Below are 25,840 nucleotides of genomic sequence, written 5' to 3' on the forward strand. Positions count from 1 at the left end.
AGTATTTTTTAAACTTAAAATTATTTTAGGCAAATATAGCATAAAAGTATATTACCAATGTGATTACTCTTTTATTTATATTTGTGGTAATTGTATCCATTTTTCTACTGTTGGATATTAAATTTGTTTCCAAATTTAGATATTAAATGGCATTTCTATAAGCATTAATATCAGTAAATCCTCTTCTCCATTCTACCAATAAACATTTAAGTGAGTGAATGAATGAAATATTTGCACAAATCCACACATTTCTAACCCTAGTTCATATATGTGGTTCACTGTCAGTCTATTATCTATCATCTAACCCTACTTTTCATATATTTAAATTTGCTAGAAATAGATGTAAATGGTATTTCTGGAAAATATATGCTTATAAAAAATAATATTATTTTCTAAAATTATAAAAAATGGGACTATATTATTTTATAACTGAAAATGACTCTAAATTCTTTAGTTTGAGGGTTTTTAAGATAGGGGAGGATATTAGAATCAACTGAGAGATTCTTTCAAAAGACACCTTCCCCATCATGAGACGCTGTTCTGGGTGGTTGAGGAAGCTCCCCAGGTGATTCTGATATGTCCCACTGTTAAGGACCACACCTATAGCCCAGCATAATTTATTTATAAGGCAAAAGACAGAAGGCCAAGGAACAGTGACTTTCCTAAGTCCGAGATGTTATTACTGCAACAGAGTAGAACGAAATCTCCTGACATCCATACTTGCCATTATGTGTTTTCATGGTATTTCATACGTACTATATGTTTTTTGTAATAGGTATTATTATATTTTTTTAAAAAAGCTTCAGAGTCTTATAAGCTTGAAAACACTGGGTTATAACACATTTTTTTAAGTGAGATTTATTTCAGAGCCTTTGATATGCCAATGTGCTTTGTCACACTCTCTTAATAGAAGAATGTAACATGCAGCACTTACACAGTTTATTTCATGAGGAACCTAACCCCTAGAGTATCTTGAGTGACTATTGTCTTTTGAAACATCCTTTGACAAATATTACTTGCCATAATACCATGCACATACAATCTGTTATTCACAAATACTTCAACTGTTATACATGGAGGGTAGAAAAATGTAGGCATTTGTTAACATGCTTATTACTAATCAATCTTAATTTTTTCATTGAATAAAAAATGTATGCCTAATTTAAACTATCGATACTGTAAAGCACTGAACTTCCAGTTTTAGTATTATCAGGATCACCTGGAGGGTTTGTTAAACTATAGATTGCTTAGCCCCTCCCATGGTGTTTCTCCTGTGTGTTGTTGATGTTTCTGATCGACTAGGTCTGGAGTGGGGCCTGCATTCTAAAAAGTTTCAGTGAATGCTGATGCTGCTTCTCTGAAAACCACACTTTGAGATACCACTGCTTTAAAATAAATGTCGAGACTTTTCACTAATTCAGAATGTTTGTAGCTGTGAATAATGGCATCGTCCATTAGCTGAAATGCTTTTCACATTCACGTTTTTAATGAAAGTAGTTTGTCTTAATGTGCCTTTCTCGTGTTCCGATAGAGATCTATTTTCAAAGATTTTTAAAAATGGCAAATTTTGCAATTCAAATCATATATGCCCACATGTGCATACACAAACACAAAGTCATAACTCACTAAACCACAAGTTTCACAATATAGATTTTCCCTTTATAAAAAGTGTATTTTCATATTCTCTTTCATTAATGTTTCATTTAAAAAATTATTTGGTTATGACCTATGAAATTGATTTTACTACCTAATAATAGGTCGGAACATGGCTTTAGAAACCATTGTTAAAAGAAGGAAAAAGCCCTCTTGCTCATATTTGTGTCTAAATAATTTTTCCAATGTTGCATTTCCCCTCGGGAAACAAAATACATACACTTGTGTGTTTGTATGTGTATATAGGTGTTAAAATATCTCAGGATGCTAATGTGTTATCTGGTCATATAAATTTTCAGAGCCATATGGAAAGCTGAACACTTTCACTTCTTTACAACCTGCTGACTATGTTTTGCACATTCTCCCAGCCTTCTTATAAAATTTTCTGGTTGTCTACTTAAGTGTTTTCTGTTTTTTATCATTTACACTACTGCAGTGTGCTGGCAAAATAAATGTTGTGATTTTTTTTTTTTTAGTTTTGTTTTCAGAAGGTAACCTTGGGAATATGGTAAACAATCTAAAATGGAGTTGATAATACAGATCTGAATTTAACTTAAAAATATAGTTATTGAAGTGTTAAAGTCACTACATTTGAACTAGGAAAAATAAGTTTAATATAATTTGCCCAAAACAGAGTTTCTGGAGATGCGTTTTGAATAAATGAGTGAGATTCTTAGTTTCTTGCCAGGAGAGGGCAACAGGTAATTCAGCATCAAAAGCATAGTTCAAAGAGATAGAAAATGAATCTTCAATCTTAAACTCCTGTGGGATTTTTTTGAATCGTTATTGATTGAATCTCAGCTCCTACCTTGGAAGACAAGCTGGTTGAAGTTAGGATTTAATTGTACTTAGGGTTATAATAGATCTTTTCTAGTATCCTTTATTTTTTAAAACAAAAATTGATACACCTGGAAAACATGCAAAAGTTAAGAGACTATGACATAAAATAATTCTTCATTGCTATCCATTGCCGTCATCTGTAGCATCAATCGTCAAACCCAGAATTAACTTCAACTGCATAATATACATTTGGTAACATAATAGTGATACTTATTTCAAGGGTATAGTTTTAATTTGGTTGTATTTAAAGGCACTCATCTGGTTTTTTCAGTGTATATTTTAATAAACACTGGGTGTGGCGGTGCTGTTGTCCTCACAGAGCGGTCCTGAGGAGTGACTGCAGCATCATGGAAGTTAGGAGAGAGATTAGGTCATGATACGAATAATGTCATGAACATATAATATGAATGCTAATAACTGAATGGAAATTTGTGTATCCGATGTCATCAGGGTACTTACTATATTTTAAAATATTCTTTCAGTTCTATTTTTTTGAAAGCTAAGCATTTGGCAAATGAAGACATGAATGTGAGAATGTCTGTGTTAGCATAAGTTTTAATATTCTGTTTGTTGTCTTTTTCTGTATAGCCTGAAAAAAATGACAGTGAGCCAGGCAGTCAGAGGATAAAACCTGTTTTTATCGATGATGCTAATTTTGGACGACAAATATCCTATCAGCATGCAGCAGTCCACATTCCCACCGACATCTATGAGGGCTGTAAGTAAAAGATTGTGAACAACTGTTAGAATACCATGCTCTCATCACTTTCATGCAACTCATGTTAGAAAAAAAAAAAAAAAGAATCGACCAACTGTGATACCGATTTACTTACATGCCATTTAAAAGCCTGTGTTAAACTCTGATTTGTGTAAAAGAAGAAACCTGATTTTCATGAGCAGTTTATGTTTATGTGGCCTTACTACAAAAATTTTTTGTAGAGGAGTCTGCATCCATGGAGATATCCTTTTACTCTATTGTTTAGTAAATAATTCTGCCTTCTTAAAAGTAATAGATATATTCTTAAAAGTAATTAGAAAAGCTGTAGAGTATACTGGGTATCCAGAGTATATCTAGAGCTGCCTAGGTTCTGGAGCCAAATGCCTGAGTTTAGATCTACATTTTAGCAGGTTTGTTTTCTTGGGCAAATCCTTTCACTTTCTGGGCTAGCTAAAGCATTGTGTCACCTGTGAAATGGGAATAAGATTACTAACATGCAAGGTCATTTAAGAATAAAGTAAGTTAAAGTATTTAAGTTTGCATAATAGTACCAGGCTCATAATACTGTGTAAATGTTTGCTGTTACTATTAATTACACTTAAAGTTAATTTAGACACAAAGGATTAAGTACAGAGACTAATATTGTAAATTAGCTTTTAATTTTTTGGATTCACTATGATAGTTGTTTAAAAGAGCATTTTTAATTACATGTATGATTCTTTTCATAACAAATTTTATTAAAATATTTTACTCTTTATTCTCTTAATATTTTGAAAAGTACATATTATTTCTCTCCTATCAATTCTTTGAATATAGTAAACATATGATATTAAGCATATGATATTTCTCTGTATGTAATAGAGACAAAATGGTGTATATAAGTAGTTTCTTATGTCTCATGAGAATTAAAGTGACTTTTTTACACTCCAAATCACTCTGTTAATTCCAGGTCCTTTTAGGAATTACCTGGGACTTAGATGCAGATTTTTTTTTTTTTTTTACTCTGTCATGTTCTTTTTTCAAATGTTATTTTTTTGATATTTGCAATTATATTTTGTAACTTATAACAACAACTGTTCAGAGAATACTGAGCTATATGGTTGTTTCTCATTTTTAAAAAAATATTTTTCATTCACCGTTTTTTTTTTTTTTGAGTCAGTGGGCCATACTCCATCCTTTGTAGGACATGGGTACCCTCGTTCAGTATAACATGGCAAGGAGGACAACTTGAGCTTACTTTCTGGACTGTATAGCACCTGAGACACCATGACACCATTTCACCCCTTTCATGGTACACACTTAGCTGCCACTACCTCACTGGCCTTACTCTCATCTCAGCAACTTCCCTTCAGATATAAAAAATATTTAACGAGGCTATTCATACTCACTTCCACTTATACTCATGTAAGCAACAGTCTTTTTGCAACTCTGTAGGAAAATTTCCTTGAAGTTCAGGCAGTCCAGTAGTGATTATCCAGAAATCCTCAATTTTTTAAACTAAATTCTCAGTGAAGGGTAACAGAACTACTTCACACATTTTAAAACCAGGTTTCTTTCTTCTAAAAGCCATATGGAAATATATACGCAATATTAAAGATATTTTAATATTGCGTATATATTTAACATAGAAAATGAAAGTCTCCAAAAATTGCACTTCCGAAAGCTAATCATGGTTAAGAGTTTGGAACTTAGTCCAATGGAATATTTTTAAAATTGCAGATACTTACTAACTGATAACCCATTTGGGATTTTTTTATACTGCTCTTCAGCTTGATTTTCTTCCTGATTTGAAGTAGACAAATTTTTTTTGTTAAACTATCAAAAGGCTGAAAATAGGGAAAAGGAAGATTTTTCTTCAGGAGCAGGTTACCCAGAGAATATAAAGACAAAATTACTTTGTTTAATTTTCAATGGGAAAATATTTAAGGAGCAAACATAGGTGAAAAATACAGTTTTTTTTCATAGATAGAGACTAAAATTATTAAATCCTAACTTATCAGCCTAGTAAATTAACTTGTACATACCTTTTACAAATACGAAAGGTCAGTAAACTTCACAATTCCATTGATCTGATTAATAATAATAAACATTTATTGAGTTTACTAGTTTTTTAACTCCATGCTAAGCTTTCTTAATATATCTTTATGACTGTAATTTTGTTAAAATAATTTTGAAAAAGGGGAAACTGAAGTAGAGTAATGAAAAGCTACAGCATTTCTAAGAAATGGGGTCAGATTTCAAATATATTCTAATTCCAAACTTTATAATTTTAATTGATAGATAAAATTTCTGATATTTTACTTTTGGGTTAATTTTGATTTGGTTATATTATTTGGGAGCCAGGATTGTCTACAGGAGTTAGTAATATACTTACTTTTCACGGGAGTCTTTATCTTCTTATTCTTATTCTTTTGCTCTCTTTATTTTTAGTTTTAGTTGAAGTCTCATTTATAATGCCTTCATCTATTTTATGCTAGAACAGACATAAAATATGACACATAAGATAAATTCAAGCATACTTTTTTCAGAATATTGTCACATAGTATACACATATCCTAAAGAATTTTGACTTTGTATAAAACTTTTTCTTTCCAATTTAGAATAAGCTATTTGTAATTTTAATAGTTAAGAATAAAAATATATTGCTTTGATTACTCTGAAATTTAATAAGATAAAATATTTAATAGATGTTTTCAGAAGGCATAAGACACACTTTAGTATTGGGCATACTTTAAAGAAAAAGGAAAAGAAGCTCTGTCTTTGGATTATTTATTTAGTCCCATTTATCTTAATATTGGCTTCTCCTTTGCTGAAATCTAATCAGTAAGACTCTGACCCTGCCTGCCCTGTACTCCTTTAAAATTCATATCCGGTGTTATGGGCTGTGTGAGTAAATGACACAGAAGTACAGTCAGAAATGTTAACAAGATCTTGAAAATTTAATAATTATTGGTATTCTTCATGCAGCTCATCGAAACATATCAGATTTACAGGATTATTCTAGGTTTCTGAATTTAATAAATGTGAAAGTGCAATTTAATTGAAGGCTTAACTGAAGGAAACAGCCTCTTTCACTTAAAGATAGTTGTGTTGCTGCATTCTCATAAGAAATCTCATGATCTAATCTCCCAAAAGCGATTACTTTAAAGTCCTTTGAATTGAAATGTGATTATTTTTGCTCAATGATATATTTAAAGTTTTAGAATAGTGTATTTAATTAGAGCCCAATCTGAAAGTTTTCATTTTTGAGAATTTCACTGGTTAATACTTTTCATTTAGAGTACACAAGTCATACTTAATTTTCAGATCTAATATTTCTGGTTAAGAATATAAAAACAAGCATAGAACTTAATAAGGGCTGAATATTCTGTATTAATTTAGTTTTAATCACAGAATTTTATTTATTATTTAATCACTTCAGATTCTGGTATAGCGAATGTCTTCATAGAATATTCTATAGTCATTTATTAATAGAAATTTATGTTGATATTTATTTATAGAATTATTATAGTTTCAAAAGAATATATGTTGAAAAGGAAGATAATAAGGAACCCACACTAATAAACACTTTCAGGTACTATATACTTTAGTTCCTAACCTTACCTTGTAATGTGAGCAAGGCAGTTACTGTCTTCCTTTGAGAAATTAAAAAACAAATATGCTTTTATCACAAAAATACATTCATTTTGATAAAAGAAGGCAAGAGAATTAAGAGTTGTATTATCGTTCTTGAAAGTCTCATATTCTTTACTAGTAATATTTGCTTTTATAAATTGAACTATGTATAATCACTAATACTGCATTGTAATCTATCTTGATGTTCATTTGTTTTGTTTTAAAAAATATAGCTACTGTATCTCAAATGATGACAATGTAAAATTTACAGAGGAAAAAGCTGCCCTGCCTTTGCCAACAAATGTGTAGATAGTCTTTCATAATCTCTTATAAATTTTAGCAACTAATGTATTTCAAGATATGGCTACTACTTAAATTGGAGTGCTGATAGCTTATTATATTTACTCTTTTAAACAACTCATTTTGTTATGTTATTCCAGTGATTAATAAGGTGGGTAGTATCCCTTTTACAGATTAAGAAAGTTAATATTCTGATTGGCATGCTCAATATAAATCAGGCTGTTTGACTTCACAGCTCTGATAGTTGTAGAGACCATTGAAAATAATCCTTAAGATATTTGGTGTTGGGCAAAAGGCTGGATTCAGAAGGCAGTGTGTGCTCACAGGTCTATCATTTGCATTTTTTAAAAAACAAATAATACTCCCAGTGAAAAGATTTCAATGATGTGATGTTAGTTTTTAGTACTGCTTCACAAAACATATTTTGTAAGAATAAAAACTTGTACTTGATGTTGATACAATATTCACTTCTATTGTATAATCTTATTCTCTAAATTGTACTAATTAACTTTGAAATAAAGAAAATACATATGGGAGGAACTTTAAAAGACTTAAAATGTCAAATTGTAAGTTCTTTGGATAACAGGTGATTCGAAGGAAATGCAGACCATGGGAAATATATGATTATTTGATGTTATAATGATTAGTATGAGTAAGGTAGATTACTTAGGATATAATCTGATTTATAACCAAAGTAGATTTTCAAAAGTTAACAAAAAAGGATATTGGGCATAAACTATAGCATTAACAGCTTTTTCACATAATGTATGTTTTTTTTTGAAATATACATTCTTTTTAAACTATATTGACTATAATGGATGTGGATATATTTTAATTTCAGTTATTCTGAGAGTGCACAGTATTTTAATCTATAGTTGGCATATTTGTCATTTAATAAGTAATTCGAATTATTTATGGGCTATATTATGAAAAAAGAGTATATAGAAAAATATAATCAACAAAATTTTGCTTTGATCTCATAATACCAAAATAATATGAGTTATATTTGTTCATGTTAAGAAAAATATCAGTTTTATAATATAAGAGAATTGTGAGATCATATTAGTTTTATTAGGGTATTATTCAGTGACCTCAAAAACAGCCAATAATCAGGTGAAATTTTACTAATTTAAGTTGATTAATTTTAGATATATTTTATGTTTAATATATAACACAATTGAAAAAAATGTAAAAAGTTATCTTTATATGACCTCTAACACATTATTCCTTCATTCAGCAAATATTTGTTAAACACCTATGTGTCATTCACTTTACCAAATAATGGCAATATAGCACTGAACAAATAGACAAATACCCCTGTTCTTGCAGACCTTGTTTTCTGGTGGATGTGAGTAAGGCTTAAAATGAACAATTAAAACAATGGGATATATTGTAGTAGATTAAATAATCTAGACAAAAATAAAATAATAAAGGGTTATAGGTAGTCCTTGGGTTAGCTGTTGGGGAGTTGATATTTTAAACTAGGTAGATAGAGACGACTTTTTGGATAAAGCAACATTGTACCAGAAATCCATAGTTGGTGAGCATAAGAGTCATAGTATCATCTGGATAAGAAGTTATAAACTGAGAGAACAGAAAGTTGAAAGCATGGCAGATTCATAAAGAGCAGGAAGACCATGACCTCTTCTTTGTGCACATGCTCTCTTTTTTAATATAGATGCCAATCCAAATATGGGGGTTCCACCCTCATGACCTCATCTAACCCTAATTCCCACTTAAAGGCTTCACTTCCTAATACTATCACCTTGAGGGGTAAGGCTTCAACATAGGAATTTCAGGGGGATACATTAAGTCTATACAGAAATGGAAAGCTATGATAAGTTTTGAATGCATTAAATAATCCGCCTTAGTTTTATAAATAAAAAAAAGTGATACTGGATACTTTGTTGAGAACAGACATAAAAGGCAAGAACAGAGAAAAGATGATGGGGCCTTGGACCAAGATCGTAGTTCAAGGAAGAATTCCTATCAATATTGCGTAAACTTAGTATATTTCTGAGGTCTATATTCTTCTTTCTAATTTTATATTATGAAAAATGGTATTATGACATGTTTAATTAACCTAATTATCTCAAAACAGTGTGACATGCAAATTTAATTCCCATAAATAAATCTTATAAAAGTAATTAAGAAGCTAATGAGCTAAGATAAAATTATTGAGATCTTTAAAGAGTAGTGAATGAAATAAAATTACAGTTTGGCAGAATATCAAAAGACCCTTTCTCTATGCCTTTCTCCATAACTTTTAAAGTTTTTTTTGCTAGTTAAATAAATTCCATGCAAATTAGTTTCTTTCCTGATATTCAGTGATACAGTTAGGAACAGATGATAGAAATCCTAGAAGAAAATGTTCAGAGAAATTTTATTTTTTCCAGTTTACATAAATCCTTTTACACTGATGTAAATTGCTGAGCTCCTCTTTTGGGCTTGCCTGGCTTATTTCCTGTGACAGACTTCTGGTTTGGGATTCACATCACAGTACAAGCTGGTTTTGAATTATACAAATTATTGGTGCTTACATATGTGCATGGTAATGTTTTGGCTGTTGTTTTCTGTGCAAAACAAGTAATCTTGAACTAATGCCATGTTCTATTTCTTTGAAATAAGACTATTGATTGAATTGTTCTACTTACCAGTATCTTGGTTGAAATAGTAAATATTTTCCTGTTAAACGTTATGATTTTTAAAATTGCTTTAATTTAAGTATTAAAATTATTTTTTTCTCATTATAAAGGAAACACATGATAATTTTATAATATATAAAAGAAAATATGTAAAATTACACTAATATATGTGTGTGTATACTAATAGTAAATATATAGTAAACTAAATGAATATACTAATACTAACCTATTATAAAAGTGAGCTAATGAATATAAAGTTTATACCTGACCTTTAACTTACCAGTAAGCTTTATCATATATTTATTAATATTTTTTGAAAAGAACATTTTAATATTATATGTTCCATAACTAATTTACATTTATATTGTTATCATTTCATCTTAGTGAATAAATAAATCTCTACACCTCTTTATTATTTCCTTATAAAATCTAAGACCTGGTATTAAAAGGTCAAAGCTACTGATAAATTTTATTTATATTGCAGGTTAGTACCAATTTAGATTTATACTAACAATGAATTAGTGCCCTTTATACTGTGGGTTAGTAGCAGTTTAGATTTATACTAGCAATAAATCTAACTCCAACTTTATGAACACTGAATATTACCTTTTAAATAATGTTTTGTCTATGTACATAATACTGATAATAAGTTGGATTAGTTAACTTCATTTTTTTTTTTTTTCAGCTTTAATGTCACATGTTTCTTTTTCTGCACTGGCTTCTGTAGCTGTCTAAAATAAATATAGGACATTAATGAGATGTAGCAGCAGTCTGAGAAGATGATAGGAAACTCCTTTAGAAATTATCCTGATTTTCTCACAAAATATATTATAGAGGGTTTTTTTTTACCTTTGTAGCCTGAATTTAATTATTATATTTAATTGAACTTCGATAAATATACAGATTTAAAAATTTAAAATAACAAAATGTATTAAAGTATACTTTAGCAATAAAATCACAAGCTTTTAAAAAATACACAAACATTTACCAAGGTTGTTAAAAAAATTATAGAAAAATATTAAAAGGAAGAACTATAGCTCCGGCTAAAAGGAGGATAAAATCATAAAAGGAACTATGTACGATTTTATAATAAAGTATTATAAAGTGTAAGAAAAATGGTTTATTATAAAATGTAGTTAAAATTAACTCAGTAGATCAATGATCATAGAATAAATTGGAAACATTCAGATTTCTGGCAACAAAACTACTTCATGCTGAGTGATATCTATAAAACCTTCAAGAGAATAAATACTTTCAATTTTTAAAAATTTTATTAGAACTCAAAAATGTGGAAAAGTATCAACTCATATCAGTTTTATACAAAAAAAGGATAGATATGGCTTAAAAAAAAGAAGGGAAAACAAAGATAGAAAGATAACCATAGGCCAATCTCACTTGTTAATAATGATGAAAAGTTCAAAAGAAAACGTTTACCAAATGAAACAGCAATGAAAGAATAATGCATAACAAAATAAATGACTTAATAATTGAGTACTTAAGATGTCTAATAATATTGTTATATTCTATATCAACATATGCAGATTAAGCATTCAATAGCCATACCGATTTTTAATTAAAATCTTATCTAAATACCACTACCAACAACAAACACTACTCAGATGATTGAGGAGAACTGAGAAATCTCCACCACTTCTAACCCGTTGGTATTTTTTCAGAGTAGTTGTTTTCTGTACGGCTATTTACCATAAATAGGAATTGGGATCAAGATACAATAATATAAAATGTTTTTAGCAGTAGTACATTTTTAAGTTTTGTGTTTACTGTTTTTTAACCAGATAATTTACCAAAAAAAAAAGTTTTTTCCAATTCTGGAGGATGCATCATTCCATGCTACAGCATTGTATATTCAAAGACTAAAAAAGCGAATGTCTTTAAAGAACTGTCAGTAAAATGTTGTCATGCTTATAATAGTAACAAAGTAGCTTTTGTTTCTTCTTTTAAAATGCTATTTCAGATATAAAGCTTGGATTCTGAATCATGGAACCAGAAATCAGATGAGTGCTAAGAAAGGAAACTCTCAAAAAGTACAATTGATTCTGTAACAAGTGATCATCCATTGTTACAAAAAGATCATTAGCTTAAATAATTAACATTACTCTTTATTAGGATTAGAGCAATAAAGTAGTAAGAACATCATAAAAAGATATTGAGGACAAGCCTGAGGTACAGAATATAGATTTTGGGGTAGGGTAATTTGATCATATTTTATAAGAAAGGCACTAAGAGAAGCAATTCCTCTTCTGAGGTAAAATTTGCATTACTTTCAATGCATTTTTATAATGATGTTTCTGTAATATATGCATTTCACAGAGAGCAATATGGTGTTTGTTTTTTCCTTAGAAAAATGTTGACCACAGGTAAACTCAAAGATGAAAGATACAGTATTCCTCCGATCTTCTAGATACAGGTTCTTTAATTCAATTAGGATTGTAGAGTAATGGACTAATTAGTAATAACAGTTTTATGGATTCTATAAATTGCCATTGACTGAATTTTTTCCCCAAAAAGTCATGTCGAAACCCTAACCCCCAGTGTAACTGCATTTAGAGATAGAGACCCTTAGAAGGTAATTAAGGTTAAATAAGATCATAAGGGTTGGGCCTAATCTGGAGAGATTGGTGGCTGTAAAAGGAGAGGTCCACACATGCCCACACAGAGGATAGGCCATGTGAAGAATAGCACAAGAAAGCAAGTGTCTGCAAGCCAGGAAGAAATCTCTCACCATAACTGAATAGACAGGCACCTTTATCTTGGGTTTTCCAGCCTTCAAAAGTGTGAGAAAAAAAAAAAAGAAATTTCTGTCGTTTAAGCCACCTAGTCTATGGTATTTTGTTATGACAGCCTGAGCTAACTAAAACATGATTTGTTTCCAGATGGGGGGAAAAATGCTATAGGCTTAACCTATGATTTAAAAAATAAATATAAGCTATGGAAAAGTAAAGTTGGATATTTCACATTTTACACTGAAATATATGGCTTAGAAATATTTGGATTTGCAAGTCTCCTTATTGCATTTTAATTCAGAATCTTGATTTTTGCACTTGAAGTTATTGGCTCTGGAAATTAATTAATGGTCACCAGACTCAGTAAATAAATAGAGTTGATTGGAAAGACAATTTGTAATTCTAGGCATAAATAGCAACAATAATTAGATTGATCATTTTCATGAAGAGTCTCCTAAGTTATTTAGTGGGTATGTAGACTCTGCAGATGTAGAGACTGAAATTTATAGTTACTGAAATCTCGTTTTGTTTTGTTATTTTAAAGAGAAGGCAGAAGAATATTGTAATAACCTGATTGATTGTCCATTCACTCAATCATAGTGCCTTTGTCCAAGATGGTGCTAGAGTCATGCTAACGAGTTTTTTTTTTTTTTTTGGTTTGTTTGTTTTGTTTTTTACCAGCCTGTGCAGATAATATTGTCCTGTGTACATTACAGGTTGATCACATTTTAGAATACTCTCCTTCTGAATGAATTTGTGAAGCATCACAGTTTCTTCATTGAAATGAGGAATATTTTAACCCATAATATTTAGAATTATAAAAACCCCATGATCTCTTGAGTTAGCTACTACTGCAAGGTCCACTTAGTCTTTGTAATGGTGGTCATCCCTGTTTTCTGTATGACCTACCATGGTTTTGACAACTACTCATTAGAACATGTCACATTTTAAAATTGTTCTATAGATAACAAAACTATATTAAGATTTGTAACTGGGATAATGGTTTGCTGGCCAAATAAATTTGGGATACGTTGTATATTATAGCTCCTGCTTTAAATATTCATAGTTCACATTAACCTTTAAAAGCTCGTATAAATTCTGCTAGAAATAAACAACATGTAAGTTGTTTTACCCAATATTTTCATATTTATTTGACCATGTAACATTAACATCCCACAAGTATATATTTCACTTAATTCATATGAATTACTTTGTTATGCAAGGGTGACATATAGTTTGTTGTGAAAGTGTAATTTTATATTATTAGACTCAAACTTTTTTGGTGAATGAATGTAGGTAACAATGACTTACCTGGTGACTCTAAAATAGTAAAATGGCCTTGGTCACTTTTAGTTATAAAAAGAGTAACCAAAAAAAAAGTTTTAACTCAGCAATTGAAATATCTATTCTGATGTACTAGTGAAAATACCAAATTCGATTTGGTGTTAACTCTTCTTCCCTACCCTATATTAGAGCTAATGGAATCCTACAATAGAGAAGGAGCAAAGGCGGGGGGAGGAGGGCATTTACAAGCTGCTATATGAATTTTACCCCCACCGAGTAGAAGCACAGAGGGGAAGGGAAGGAGGATGGTAACAGATCAGTGGCTTTGGGCAGGGTTGGATAGATGATGGGTCTTATAGATAATTTAAGCAGACTCTTTCGGGGAGAGCTCTTATGGATTATTTAGAGACTTCTTGCTGTAAGTGAAAACTTACTGCTAGTTGCTTCCATGGCCCTGGGTGGCATTTTCTGTTTGCTTCTCCAGAACCACTTAGGGTACTGTAGAGTAGCAACATCCTTAATGCTTCATGCCAGCCTTAGCAAATGCTACCAAGTCAGCCCAAATTTGGACATAGAATGTTGCATGGTTCTTCATGTTTTATTATATGTCTTTTGTACTGTATTTAATTATAAAGTCTATCTTATAATGTTGCGTATTTGGCCAAATATTTAAGAAATAGCTAATAGAAAGCCTGTTCTTAAGAGCCTCATGAAGGATGTTCAGTGAGTCAAGAGTACTTAGAGAAGTTTTTAAGAATCTGTTTCAACATACCTGATGAATCTGGGTATTGCACTCCTGTTTCCAATCAAATAAGGATAATGCCCATAGATAATGCCTGTATCCCAGCACTCTGTTTAGCATGCATACAGCTCACTGAAGAATATTACAGATTTTTTCATAACTTATCGGAGCTGACATTTATTTCTCAGTGCTTTTTCTTAAGGAGGAGATCAAATATTGTACAATATGTTAATTAGATGTCCTTAATTTCAATTCATTTCTTTATATTTTATTAGGAACTGTGTTATAAATGAAATATTCTTTCAATTATTTTAGTCTATTACTGTACAAGAAATGCAGGGATTTGTTAAACATCCAGTTATTGCTATACTTCTTATTGTGGGAGAATGCAAATTAAAATGCAGTTTCTTTGTTTCTAAAAATAAATTTAAAAAGGAACATAGAGGGAAAATATGAAAAAGGATGTGTGCACAATTCAATGCCTATATAAATTGATAGCTGGAAATAAGAAGTGTACTTGGCTAGCTTTTTAAGATGGGTATAATAAGTGACAGGCCATTCAAAGGTTGAAGAAGGGAGATAATGAAATCTTAAATTAGAAGAGCTTTCCAAAACAGACTGACAATACTGTTCACAGCAAATTAAAAAGGTTTGACAATTGGAGAGAAAATGGAGGTATGGAATTCGAGATGAGATTTTTTTAATCATCTGGCATTTGCTTTATAGATAAAATCTTATGCAGATTTCTCCCTAGAAATAAATAGGCATTTAAAAGATATTTCTAACATTCCTATTAAAAAGAGAAAGACTTTAAATGGATTAAAGATTTCAAAACCATTTTGTCTCATGATATGAAGATCAGATTTTCAAAGTATGGGGCTATGAGCTATACTAGTATTGTGATGGAATTCAATCAGTATTTATTGTCATTAGTGCAAATAAAGTCATACACAATTTTAACAATAAATAATGCATGACACTTTTTGAAAATACTACTTGAAGTACACAGCATTGTTAATGTAGTACCAAAGGCCTTGCTAATTGATTTAATCTTATGTAAGAATTGTCGTTTTTACTTGTTTCTTGCAAATTTTGGTAACTGGCAACTGTGAGGAAGTTTATAGTAGGCTCCCGTAGACACTGGGTTCTTTTATTATCTTATATTCACCAGTCTGGAACATGACTGAGGAGCTATCCTATTACTACCTTTTCAGGTCTGTGAAGACCAGTTGTTTCTGTTTTTGTGTTGACAATCACCGCCTCTGGCATAGAAATACATTGGCAAAAATTAGACCACTTTAGGCTAAGGGCACAAGTCCCCAGGAGAGTAATGCAAGTAGTTAGTGGAAGGCTTTATTTTTTGAAATAAACTAACCTTGTACAGGGATAGCATCTTTTCTACTTAAAATGGCTCTGTTTAATTTTTATCTTTTGTAAATCACAGGGCTTCTTTGACCCTTCGAAGAACATCTTCATTCTAGAATAATGTAATTCCTTGACCTTCTTCAGTTGTCAGCTCCATTCCAAAGCTTAAAAGAAATAAGCAAAGAAATAAATGTCAAGAAAAACTAGTTTTAATCATTTTTCAATATATGTACACTACATTTTTCCATTTCTAACGGAAGGCTAATGGAAAAAAAATTATCCCCTGTATTTTATTTGCCATTTTTTATTTGAAGTTTCTGAATTCTCGAATTTAAAATCACATCTTTTCTTAAAAAAAAAAAAAAACTTTTCTTCTTCTAAAAATGAACAAGTTTTATGCAATATTATATATATGTGTGTGTGTGTGTGTATATATATATATATATACACACACACACACATATATGTAAAGTTATTTTTGGTATTTTGACCTTAAAACTCCTTTTAAGAATTACTTTTAATACCAGTTTTCTAATCTAGAAAAAATAATTAAATAGTTACCATATTAAAAAAGAATATATAAATTAAAAAGCCAAACTTTTCTGTCACATTTAATTCTAAAGGAGTTATAGCTGTTTGGAAAATAAAATAAAATTAACTCTCTTGAGCTCATGAGGGTGATTACGCTTCCTAGGGATCTTTAAAAGAGCCATTTCAAAGGTGCATTAACATAAATGCACAGAAACGATAGACATGGCTTACTTAAGGCAATGATAAATCTTTAGTAATTTCTTTACTAAAGAAATTATATGCCTATGGTATGACTACTCACCATGAGCTGCCCAGTTAGGAATTTATGATCAATTCACCCCATGAAGTGACTTTTGATTAGATTTATTATAGCACACCCTTTTCATCCACAGGCGCATTTTCATTTTTATGCAGAATGCTACTTATTTTAGTTTCATTGAAATCAGTGATCTTATTTATTTGTATTTCACTTTTATCACCACTTGGTTTTTTAAAACCAAGTCCTTCTGTTACAATCTTCTCATAGAAGTCTAGATTTATTCAATTTATTGTCTAATATATGTTATTCTGAAAAGGATATTTGAGTTTTTTTGTGAAAATTATTGAAAGACATTCTACAGTAGAAAAGTTGATGAAGAAGTTATATAATGTGAAACATGAAGCACATTGGAGAGCCTTTGACATAAATGGAGAATGGTACCAAAAATGAAAAAAATTAAGGAGTAGGAAATACAAATTTAATATTATAAAAGGAAAATGATCATATTCCAAAGAATATTTAGATGAACAGTCCTTTAGCAAAAACATTATGACGATATTGCCATTTGTAAGGCTATTTTAATACACATAATACTAACCTCAAAGGATTGTTATGAGGATTAACAGAAAACATAAAATTACTAGACCACTCTTAGATGAATGTTTTACCAGTATCTATCTTATTTTATCTATCAGTAGGCTTAATTTTCCTAAGAAAATTTTGATATAAATTATTTTGATCTTAGTCTAATGAGAATATTGTCATCTAATAGAAGTTCTTAACATGGAATTGAGCACATATCCACATCTATTTTTCATTTATTCATTGAGCTTAAAAGAATCAATGTTTTAATAAATATTTAACAAGACAGAATTGGTGAATTATAGAATTAAATTTATTCTAATGCAAATTAAGTTAGAATTATTTGATATTGATTAGTATCTGTTCATAGCTCTTTTGTCAGGGTTATTGTAGTATCATGAGTAGCTTATGAACAAGAATGTCAGTAACTAATTTTGAGGTAGACTTTAATATTTTAAAGAATAGACTATGAATCTGAAATTTGAATATGAGATCATGTTTACTTTGAAGGCCATCAAGTTATTAATATGCAGTCTCCTTTTGTATCATATATTGTATAGAGTTTATAAAGTTTTAATCTTTGAAGTTGAATTAGGTTTATTAAACATAAAATAAAACAACATCTTTTTGCTACCATAAAGCCAATTTACATGAATGGATAGAATTAACTATACATATCTAAAGATTTAAAATATTACTCAAAGAGCATTAAATATATTGTTTATATCTCAAAAAGTACATGCTGAATTGAAAGTGATATCTGTTTATATGTAGTATGAGAAAATCAGTGTGCATATATGTATGTGTGTGTGTGTACATGTATGGAGAGATATAGAGTGAGGGACACCTAATTTATAAGGATCTAATTGTATACCTGGCATTAATTTATTTACAGAATATGATAAAATCAGAATGTAAAAATGAAAATAAGGCTGTCGAGTAGGTGAAAGTCATATATTTAGCGTACTATAATATAGCAAACTATATATAAGCTATATATTGTAAACATCAGAAATTATGCACAAAGACTTGTTATTAGGGCTCTACATCATATGTTAGCATAATCACAATATTTTAATATTCTCGCTACCTTTTAAGAATTTCAATATGTGGTCAATCTTTTCTTCTGTCTTGATCAAAACAAGCCTTCTGCTTTAATCAGAATAGCTGCTCCATGGAATCATATTCCACAGATTATTACAAAGACATTCCTGACTTTCCGTCTTTTGTTTTTTTGCTCCTCTTGTGTTTCTCCACATAAATTATTGTTAAAAGAAAAGCCAGCCATGATTTTCTAATTTAAAGCTCCTGTTTTTAATGAAATTAAAAATGATCATTTCATGAATATACTTTCAATCAGTGTGTTGTGATATGACAAATCTTATACAGACCATATTAGTCAACTGTACCTGAATCTCTCCTTTAGACACAGGTGGAATACACACACTTTTCCATCTGCATCAGGGTGGTGATACTTGACTAGTGCTGTCCAATGAGTATGGAGGAAATGATATGTGTGACTTTCAAGCTGGTGGATTTAATTGCTAGCATTAGACCCCCTGGAACTCTCTTTCCACCCATAACCAAATGGGTGGAACCAGAAGGACAGACCTCTTCATTCTAGGTCCCTGAGTTGAATGAGGTCACACTGCAGAGCCTACCCCCTAGATTCCACCAACCATAAGCAGTGATTTTATATGATGAGTGAGAAAAATGTATAAGCAGCAAACTACTTTGATGTTTAACCTACTGAAATCATATACATATTCATATGCATCATGTAAATGCACACACACACTCTTATTTGTTGTCAAATATATTCTGATTGATCTACCTAACTAATCTTCCCGAAATATCACTAATCACTTACTTATATTTGTGTCATTACTCTGTGTATAAAATGACTGTCCAGTCTGGCTTTTTCTGCTTCTCAGACTTTTTTCCCAAAATGTTTAAAAATCAAAATTTTAATCTAAAAGATTTATCTCCAAAATAAATCTTATCATGATTTTAGCAAGTCTCAAAGGCCATATCAAACATTTCTCTTGTCTAGAGCTACAAATAAATGTCATTTCCATTCTCTTATTTTCAGTCTTTCATTCTTTTTCTCTTTCTCCTTAATCCAGATTTCAAAAATATGACAGTTTAGGGAAAACAAAAACCCACAGCTTATTCTCTTAGGAGGTTGATGATAGATTGGTTTCAGACTATGACAGTTTTAAATTTATACTTTTGCTCATTTCCAAGTCAACAGTCAAATCAAAGTATTAGAAAAACGCATAAATCTTATGCGTTGAAAGTATATTGTCTCCAATTTATTAGTTTTTTTTATAAAACTCAAAAATTAATTCATTGCCCACAACATATGTTAACTACTCTTCCCACAGATACGATTATACTACTCATTATTGTGACAGAATGTAACTGAACTAACAAGTGTTCTGTAATCACTAGACTAAAGGCCATTTTCAAGTTAAGAGTTTTGAACTTAACCTGGGTTAGCTATACTATGTGTGTATGTGTATTCTTATATATCTGCTAAAATATACATATATTTAAATTATCAATAAAATATGACATTTTTATTACAGGGACCATACGTTATAATACCATTACTGTAACTTTAGCATTGCTAAACTCAGCTTTATTTAAATATGTTTCATTCTTATAATGAAGGATACAATTTTAATGGAAATTGAAAATATTACACTTTATCAATGGGTAAAATAGAAATATTTTATGCCTTGCTGATTTGAATTTAACAATATATTATATTATTTAAAGGTTTTATTTTGAAACTTTTAGATTGTTAGCTGTCTTATGAATTCCATCTCTCATTTGACATGTTACTGGTGTTCATTTGTTGAATTTCTGAGTATATAATGTAGGTGCATAACCCATCATCTCTTGTCTGTCTCCCTAAGATTTAGCCATGCTGAATTCAGATTATTTATAATAGTAAAGGTGTGGGAGATTTGGGTACAGTGAAAGGTGAGAACTCCATTCTGACCAAGACATTCTTAATTTTAAACTTCAATTTTTTTTGTTAACATAGTGGTACATGTGCATAGTTGTTTTCTTCTTTAGATTTTTATTTTATGTTAGTATATAGTTACTACAAACTTAATCTATTTATATAATCATGTATAAGAATCTCTCAGGATAAAAATTTATAAAGGAATATTACATTTATAATGTCTACATCTGTCTTTGGTTTAAATAGTGAGTTCTAGATCAATGTAAAATATTGCCAAATATTTAATTCTGTTTTATTTCAAAGTTTATTCACAAGCCCATGGGCTTAGCTATGATTTATACATTTCAAAAATTATAATTACAAGCTCTATTTCGAATATGACACAAAGTAGTTGACAGAAAAAAGTAAAAAGCTTAAAGATATCAGTTTTGACCCAAAATAAAAACAGTAGTTTGAAAATACACTTTTGTTTGAAATATTCTAAAACATGAAAAATTTAGAATACCACTTCTTATCTCTTACTTAATCTTCATTTTACTTTGCATAAATGCATATAATATACATTTCACATATGTATATCATTCAAGTGTAGAAAGCTTTACAGCAAGCTATGCATTGATTGAAATTTTAGATAATGATATCTTATCCTAGGAAAAAATAGTCTGTACTTTGATGTTGATAGCATAAATTTCAATGTATCTTGAACTAAGATAAAGAAGAGAATTGTTTAGAAACAAACATAATAAACATTGTCTATGAGTTTCAAGGAGACTTTAGTTTTAATAAAACATCTTTATGCTCCAAAAAACTAATACCTGGAAATAAAGGATTTATTAACTTTAATAATAAAAGATACAAATTCTAGACAATAAGATTAGATTTTTTAATTTGGTTTAAAAAATAATGTTTTATAAAATGGTTAATAAGATGGGTTCCAAGTGGTAGAAAAAAATCACTGGGTATCCTTTGGAAGCAAAGAAATAAATTTATATTCAAGAAAATCCTTTTTGAGAATATTATAAAGTAGGAGTAAATTCAATCTCAATCCTAATATTTGGATTTTCTAAAGACATGAAAAATTGTGTTTTTATCCTCAGAAGAAAATAATTATGTGACGTTTTGACAGTGTCTAGAAGAGCTACTATAACTAATGCTTTTAAAATTAATTAAATGTTATGGATTATGCATATCATAAGTATACATTATTTTTTTAACCTGTTTGTTTGTTTATATTTATTGAGTTGACATTGGTTAATAAAATTATCTGGATTTCAAGTATACAATTCGATAATACATCATCTGTATGTATATTGCATTGTGTGTTCACCACCCTAGGTCAAAACTCATTTTATCGAAATAGATGATGGAATAATATGATCTGGTTTTCATAGTGATACATGCACACATATCCCTACCTTCTTGCTAAGAAGGTATTGCTACCTTGTTTAAGAATATGTAACTTGAAAAATTACTCCCCCAAAAATGTTAACAATAAAATGTACACGCTTTTGATTTTAAACAAAAATGTTGGAGACGTCACATTTAGGAGTAGCAGATGCAAGGGTACGAAAATAGACAACTGATATTTTAGTAGAATATATATGAAAGAATTTCTGTTGAACCAAACAAAAGAAGACTTTGCTTCATATTTATTTGTAAGGCCAGAGAAACTGACACATAAGGTAAAAAGATCCTGGCTTCCATCAGTTTGATTCAGAATACAATGTGACAAGAAAGTAATGGCTTCTTTTAAAAACATGGGTAAGATTAATATTAAGGAAAATACTTTTGAGGAAGAATTGTCAAATTTATTTCAATAAACCGTGTTTGTATCAGAGAATGGTAACTATGTGTTTAAAATTAAATTGAGTTTATTACCTTTTTGATTTGGAATACAAAGTGGCAAGAAAGTAAAGGTTTCTTTTAAAAACATGAATAAGATTAATATTGAGGAAAATACTTTTGGGGAAGAATGGTAAAATTTATTTCAATAAGCCGTGTTTATATCAGAGAATGGTAACTATGTGTGTAAAATTAAACTGAGTTTATTACTTCTTACATATGCCTAGTTTTCTGTTTTATGAAAAAGATTTAAAAAGTCTTGATTTGTATGTCACCTTCTGATATTAAATTTCACTGAAAGATTGAAGTTTTCTTTTTAGAAAAGTCTCACATGTTTCTAAGTAATTAAATCTTGTCACTCTTGCCCTCTGATGAATTAGGGTGGTTGGCATTCATGCATTTAGAGCTTCTGATGCAGGTTTAAATCATTTTTCAAAGTCAAAGTTTCAAGTAAATTGCAGAAGAGAGCTGCACAATGAGGGTTAGGAGAGTATGTTCAGTAATTTGGAGTGTCTTTATAATACATATGTGAGTCCTGTAGTAGAACTTTAGAGTCTTATAAGACCACGTAATCATCAAGCCTCAGTCTCTTGAGGCTCTCTGTAAGTATAAAGGCACAATAGATTACCTCATCATCCTAACGGAGGTAGAAGGGAAAATTGCTTATTCTCTAGTGCACAGCAAGCATTAAAGTGCTCTACAAACAAGAGATGCAGGCATTGTATCCCTGGGTACTTGATTTAAGTCAATATCTATTTTCAAAATGACAAAATTAAAAAAAAATGCATTAGAAGATAATAGATTTTTATTGCTTTTAATATTTTTTATATTCTCTCTTCTTGATGGACTGTGAATCATACACAGATACATGGAATTTATATTCAGTACACTCATTTAATGCAGATATGAAAATCATATTTGAAAGGCACATTTTGCAGTTATTGTTAAATGAAAACAATAGATGTTAAAGTATACAACACACATTACTTTTTATGGAAAATATGTTGTTTGTGAGAGTTAGATCTACCTTGTTTCCTTTTGGCAATCTCTCTCTGATTAGTACTTAAGGATTTCTAGAGCTTATTAGTGTCGATACCTGATGATAACTGGATACTTGCGACTGTCACTGAAACAATGACTCCCAAATCTGATTTTTTCATATGGACTTTCTGGCTAAGCTGCAGATTGATTTCTCTAATTGCCTTTTGAATAACCCTCTTTAATAGAGATTTCTCAGAGGTACCTCACATTATACTCAAAATTGAGTTCATTGTTGTCCCCCAATATACCCTTCCTGCAACATTTCTATCTTTGTTTATAGTGCTATCCAATCCCAAGCCAGAAAACCAAGGCTTCTCTTTTCCCCTTCCCACCATCTGTCACAGTGGTCTTTAGATTATTTCTCCTCAACATCTTTTTAATCTTCTTCCACTCTCTCTGTCCACCACTACTTTTTTTAGTTCATACCATTATTATTCCTCAGCAGACTGACCTTGCCAGCTAGTTTTATGTTCCTCATTCACATTTGGCTTGTTTCCAGTCCACATTTAATTTTGTTTCATACTGGCTTCTGAGCAAAGTCCCAAGTACAAATATTATTATTTCTTACTTCAGCTTATATGGCTCTCTGTAGATCTCAGAGTAAAATAATTTGTATTTGATACTCCTGGACCATTATATCAGTGTGTCTTTAATCTTATCTTGGCTGCTATTGTTCTACATTCCCCTTTCATTCACCCTTTTGAACAATGACCAGCTCCTGGAACTCCTAGAATGAACGCCTTATGCCTTTTTTTTTTTCTTAAGGCTTTGTGCCTTGCACAGGAGATTCATTGAATCAGCCACCAAGACCTCCTACCACCTCTCCACTCTGTGTGTGTCACCTCCTCCAGGAAGTCTTTTGTGACCAACACCCTGATTCTTGAAACATTTACTTAACTTTTGATAGGCAGGCACTGTTAATAGAGTCTGTGATACAAAAGCAAAATATGGTGTAACAGGCTTTGATTTATCTCTGTCTCCTTCATTAGATTTAGAGCAACTTAGGAAGAATGATCACAGTTTATCTTATTTTACTTCCAAGAGCTAGTTAAGGATTATTAATAAATGTTTTTTGAATGGTTGAATGTAGTGCTGGAATTAGAACTTCACCTCTGTAGGATTCTATCTATTACAGTGAAGATGCCCCAACCAATTTTAATCTGTCATAATATTTCTTGGTGCCATATTTATCTGTTTGGATAGATTGGTGTTTTGGGAAAATTGTTTGAGATTCTATTCTTGAAATATCACACTAGATCATAAAGCCGTTCTATTGATATCTATGCATTTCCTATTTCTCAATATCATTAGTTTTTATTATCTTAATTAAAGGCTTTATATCAATCTTTCTGTGGTGAGTTCTTTGTCTTTCAGGTCTCTGCTTAAAATATATTTCTTCAGAGAAAATATTTCTGAATGCCCAATCTAAAGTAACCGCTTAAAATATATTTCTTCAGAGAGAACATTCCTGAATGGCCAATCTAAAGTAATCACCTAGTCAATCTCTATGGCATCCCCTCTTTTAATTATTTATAGAGCACATAGGATGCTCTTTGTTCCTATTTATTCATTTGTTTATTGTGTGTCTCCTTCACTAGAATGTTAGAAGTCCTGTTTGTCTTGATGGCCCTATAGGCCGAAGAAGGAGTCTGCAAACTATGGACCACTGGCCTGCCACATGTTTTTGTATACAAAGTTTTATTAGAACACAGTCATATCCATTTGTTTATGTGTTGCCTATGGCTTCTGTTGTCCTATAGCTGCAATGTGAGTAGATGTGACAGAGAACATGTGGGCCATAGACTTAAAATATTTCCTATCTGGCCCTTTAAGAAAAAGTTTGTCAACTCATGCTCGAGAGCTTAGAACAGTACCTGACACATAATAGATGCTCAGTAAACATTTGTCACATGAGTGTATGATAGAAATTAGGTGACAAGGAAGTGAAGCACACAAATTGGGAGATACTTCAGAGGAAGGTTCTTGGAAAAATTCACTGATTTAACAGACTTCTTAAAAACTAGAACACGGTATGTATATAAGGCTCTTCAAAACATCTGCATTAGAAGTTGATCTATCATAGAACTTGAAGTGAAGCTAAAAAGAGGACCAGAATGATTTTATCCCTCTAACACAGATGATGCCCACAATTCACTTACCTCCTTAGGGTGAAGGGAGGAAAAGGAATTATTGGACCATTTGTACTGCTGTAATGTGGTATAGGTCGATTAAAGAACTGAAAAAATTTTAATTTACTGAAAATTACCTCTAACTTAATAAGACAACTCAACACATGAGAATCACAATTAATATATCCATTTACTTTTTTCATTTATTAACAAATACTTTTGAATACCTAAACACATTTAGTCATTACTGCTCACTGAATGCTTATTATGCATTAAGTATCGCATTGACTTTTCATAACAACCCTAGATATCATAGGTACTGTTTTCTCCATTCTATCCCTGAAAAACTAGAACTCTATACAATCGTATAATTTGCCCAATATTGTACAACTGTGCATTAAACAGAGATTTATCACATTCTATTGCCTCTTCTACTATATTCTAGATATCGAAGGAAAAAATAAATAACGCATGGTGCTTACCCTAAAGCAAGACAATATAATAGAAGGCATGCAAATAAAGAGGGATGGTGAAATGTGGGAAGTATTTTAATAGAGGTATATAGAAAAAGCT

The 25,840-nt window shown here is 30.6% G+C and overlaps 1 protein-coding gene across 7 annotated transcripts in view; it reads left to right on the forward strand.

Moving 5' to 3' along the window:
- The window catches only part of CACNA2D1 (calcium voltage-gated channel auxiliary subunit alpha2delta 1), a 452,371-nt gene that overhangs the window by 277,672 nt on the left and 148,859 nt on the right, over positions 1-25,840 (forward strand). For all 7 annotated transcript variants that reach the window (XM_015599796.2, XM_015599800.2, XM_015599795.2 and 4 more), the window contains exon 6: positions 3,082-3,211. In XM_015599796.2, the coding sequence (XP_015455282.1) occupies positions 3,082-3,211 (130 nt within the window). The remainder of the gene's footprint in view (positions 1-3,081; positions 3,212-25,840) is intronic.

This window comes from Pteropus alecto, unplaced genomic scaffold (assembly GCF_000325575.1).
Source record: "Pteropus alecto unplaced genomic scaffold, ASM32557v1 scaffold69, whole genome shotgun sequence".
Classification (NCBI taxonomy): Eukaryota; Metazoa; Chordata; class Mammalia; order Chiroptera; family Pteropodidae; genus Pteropus; species Pteropus alecto.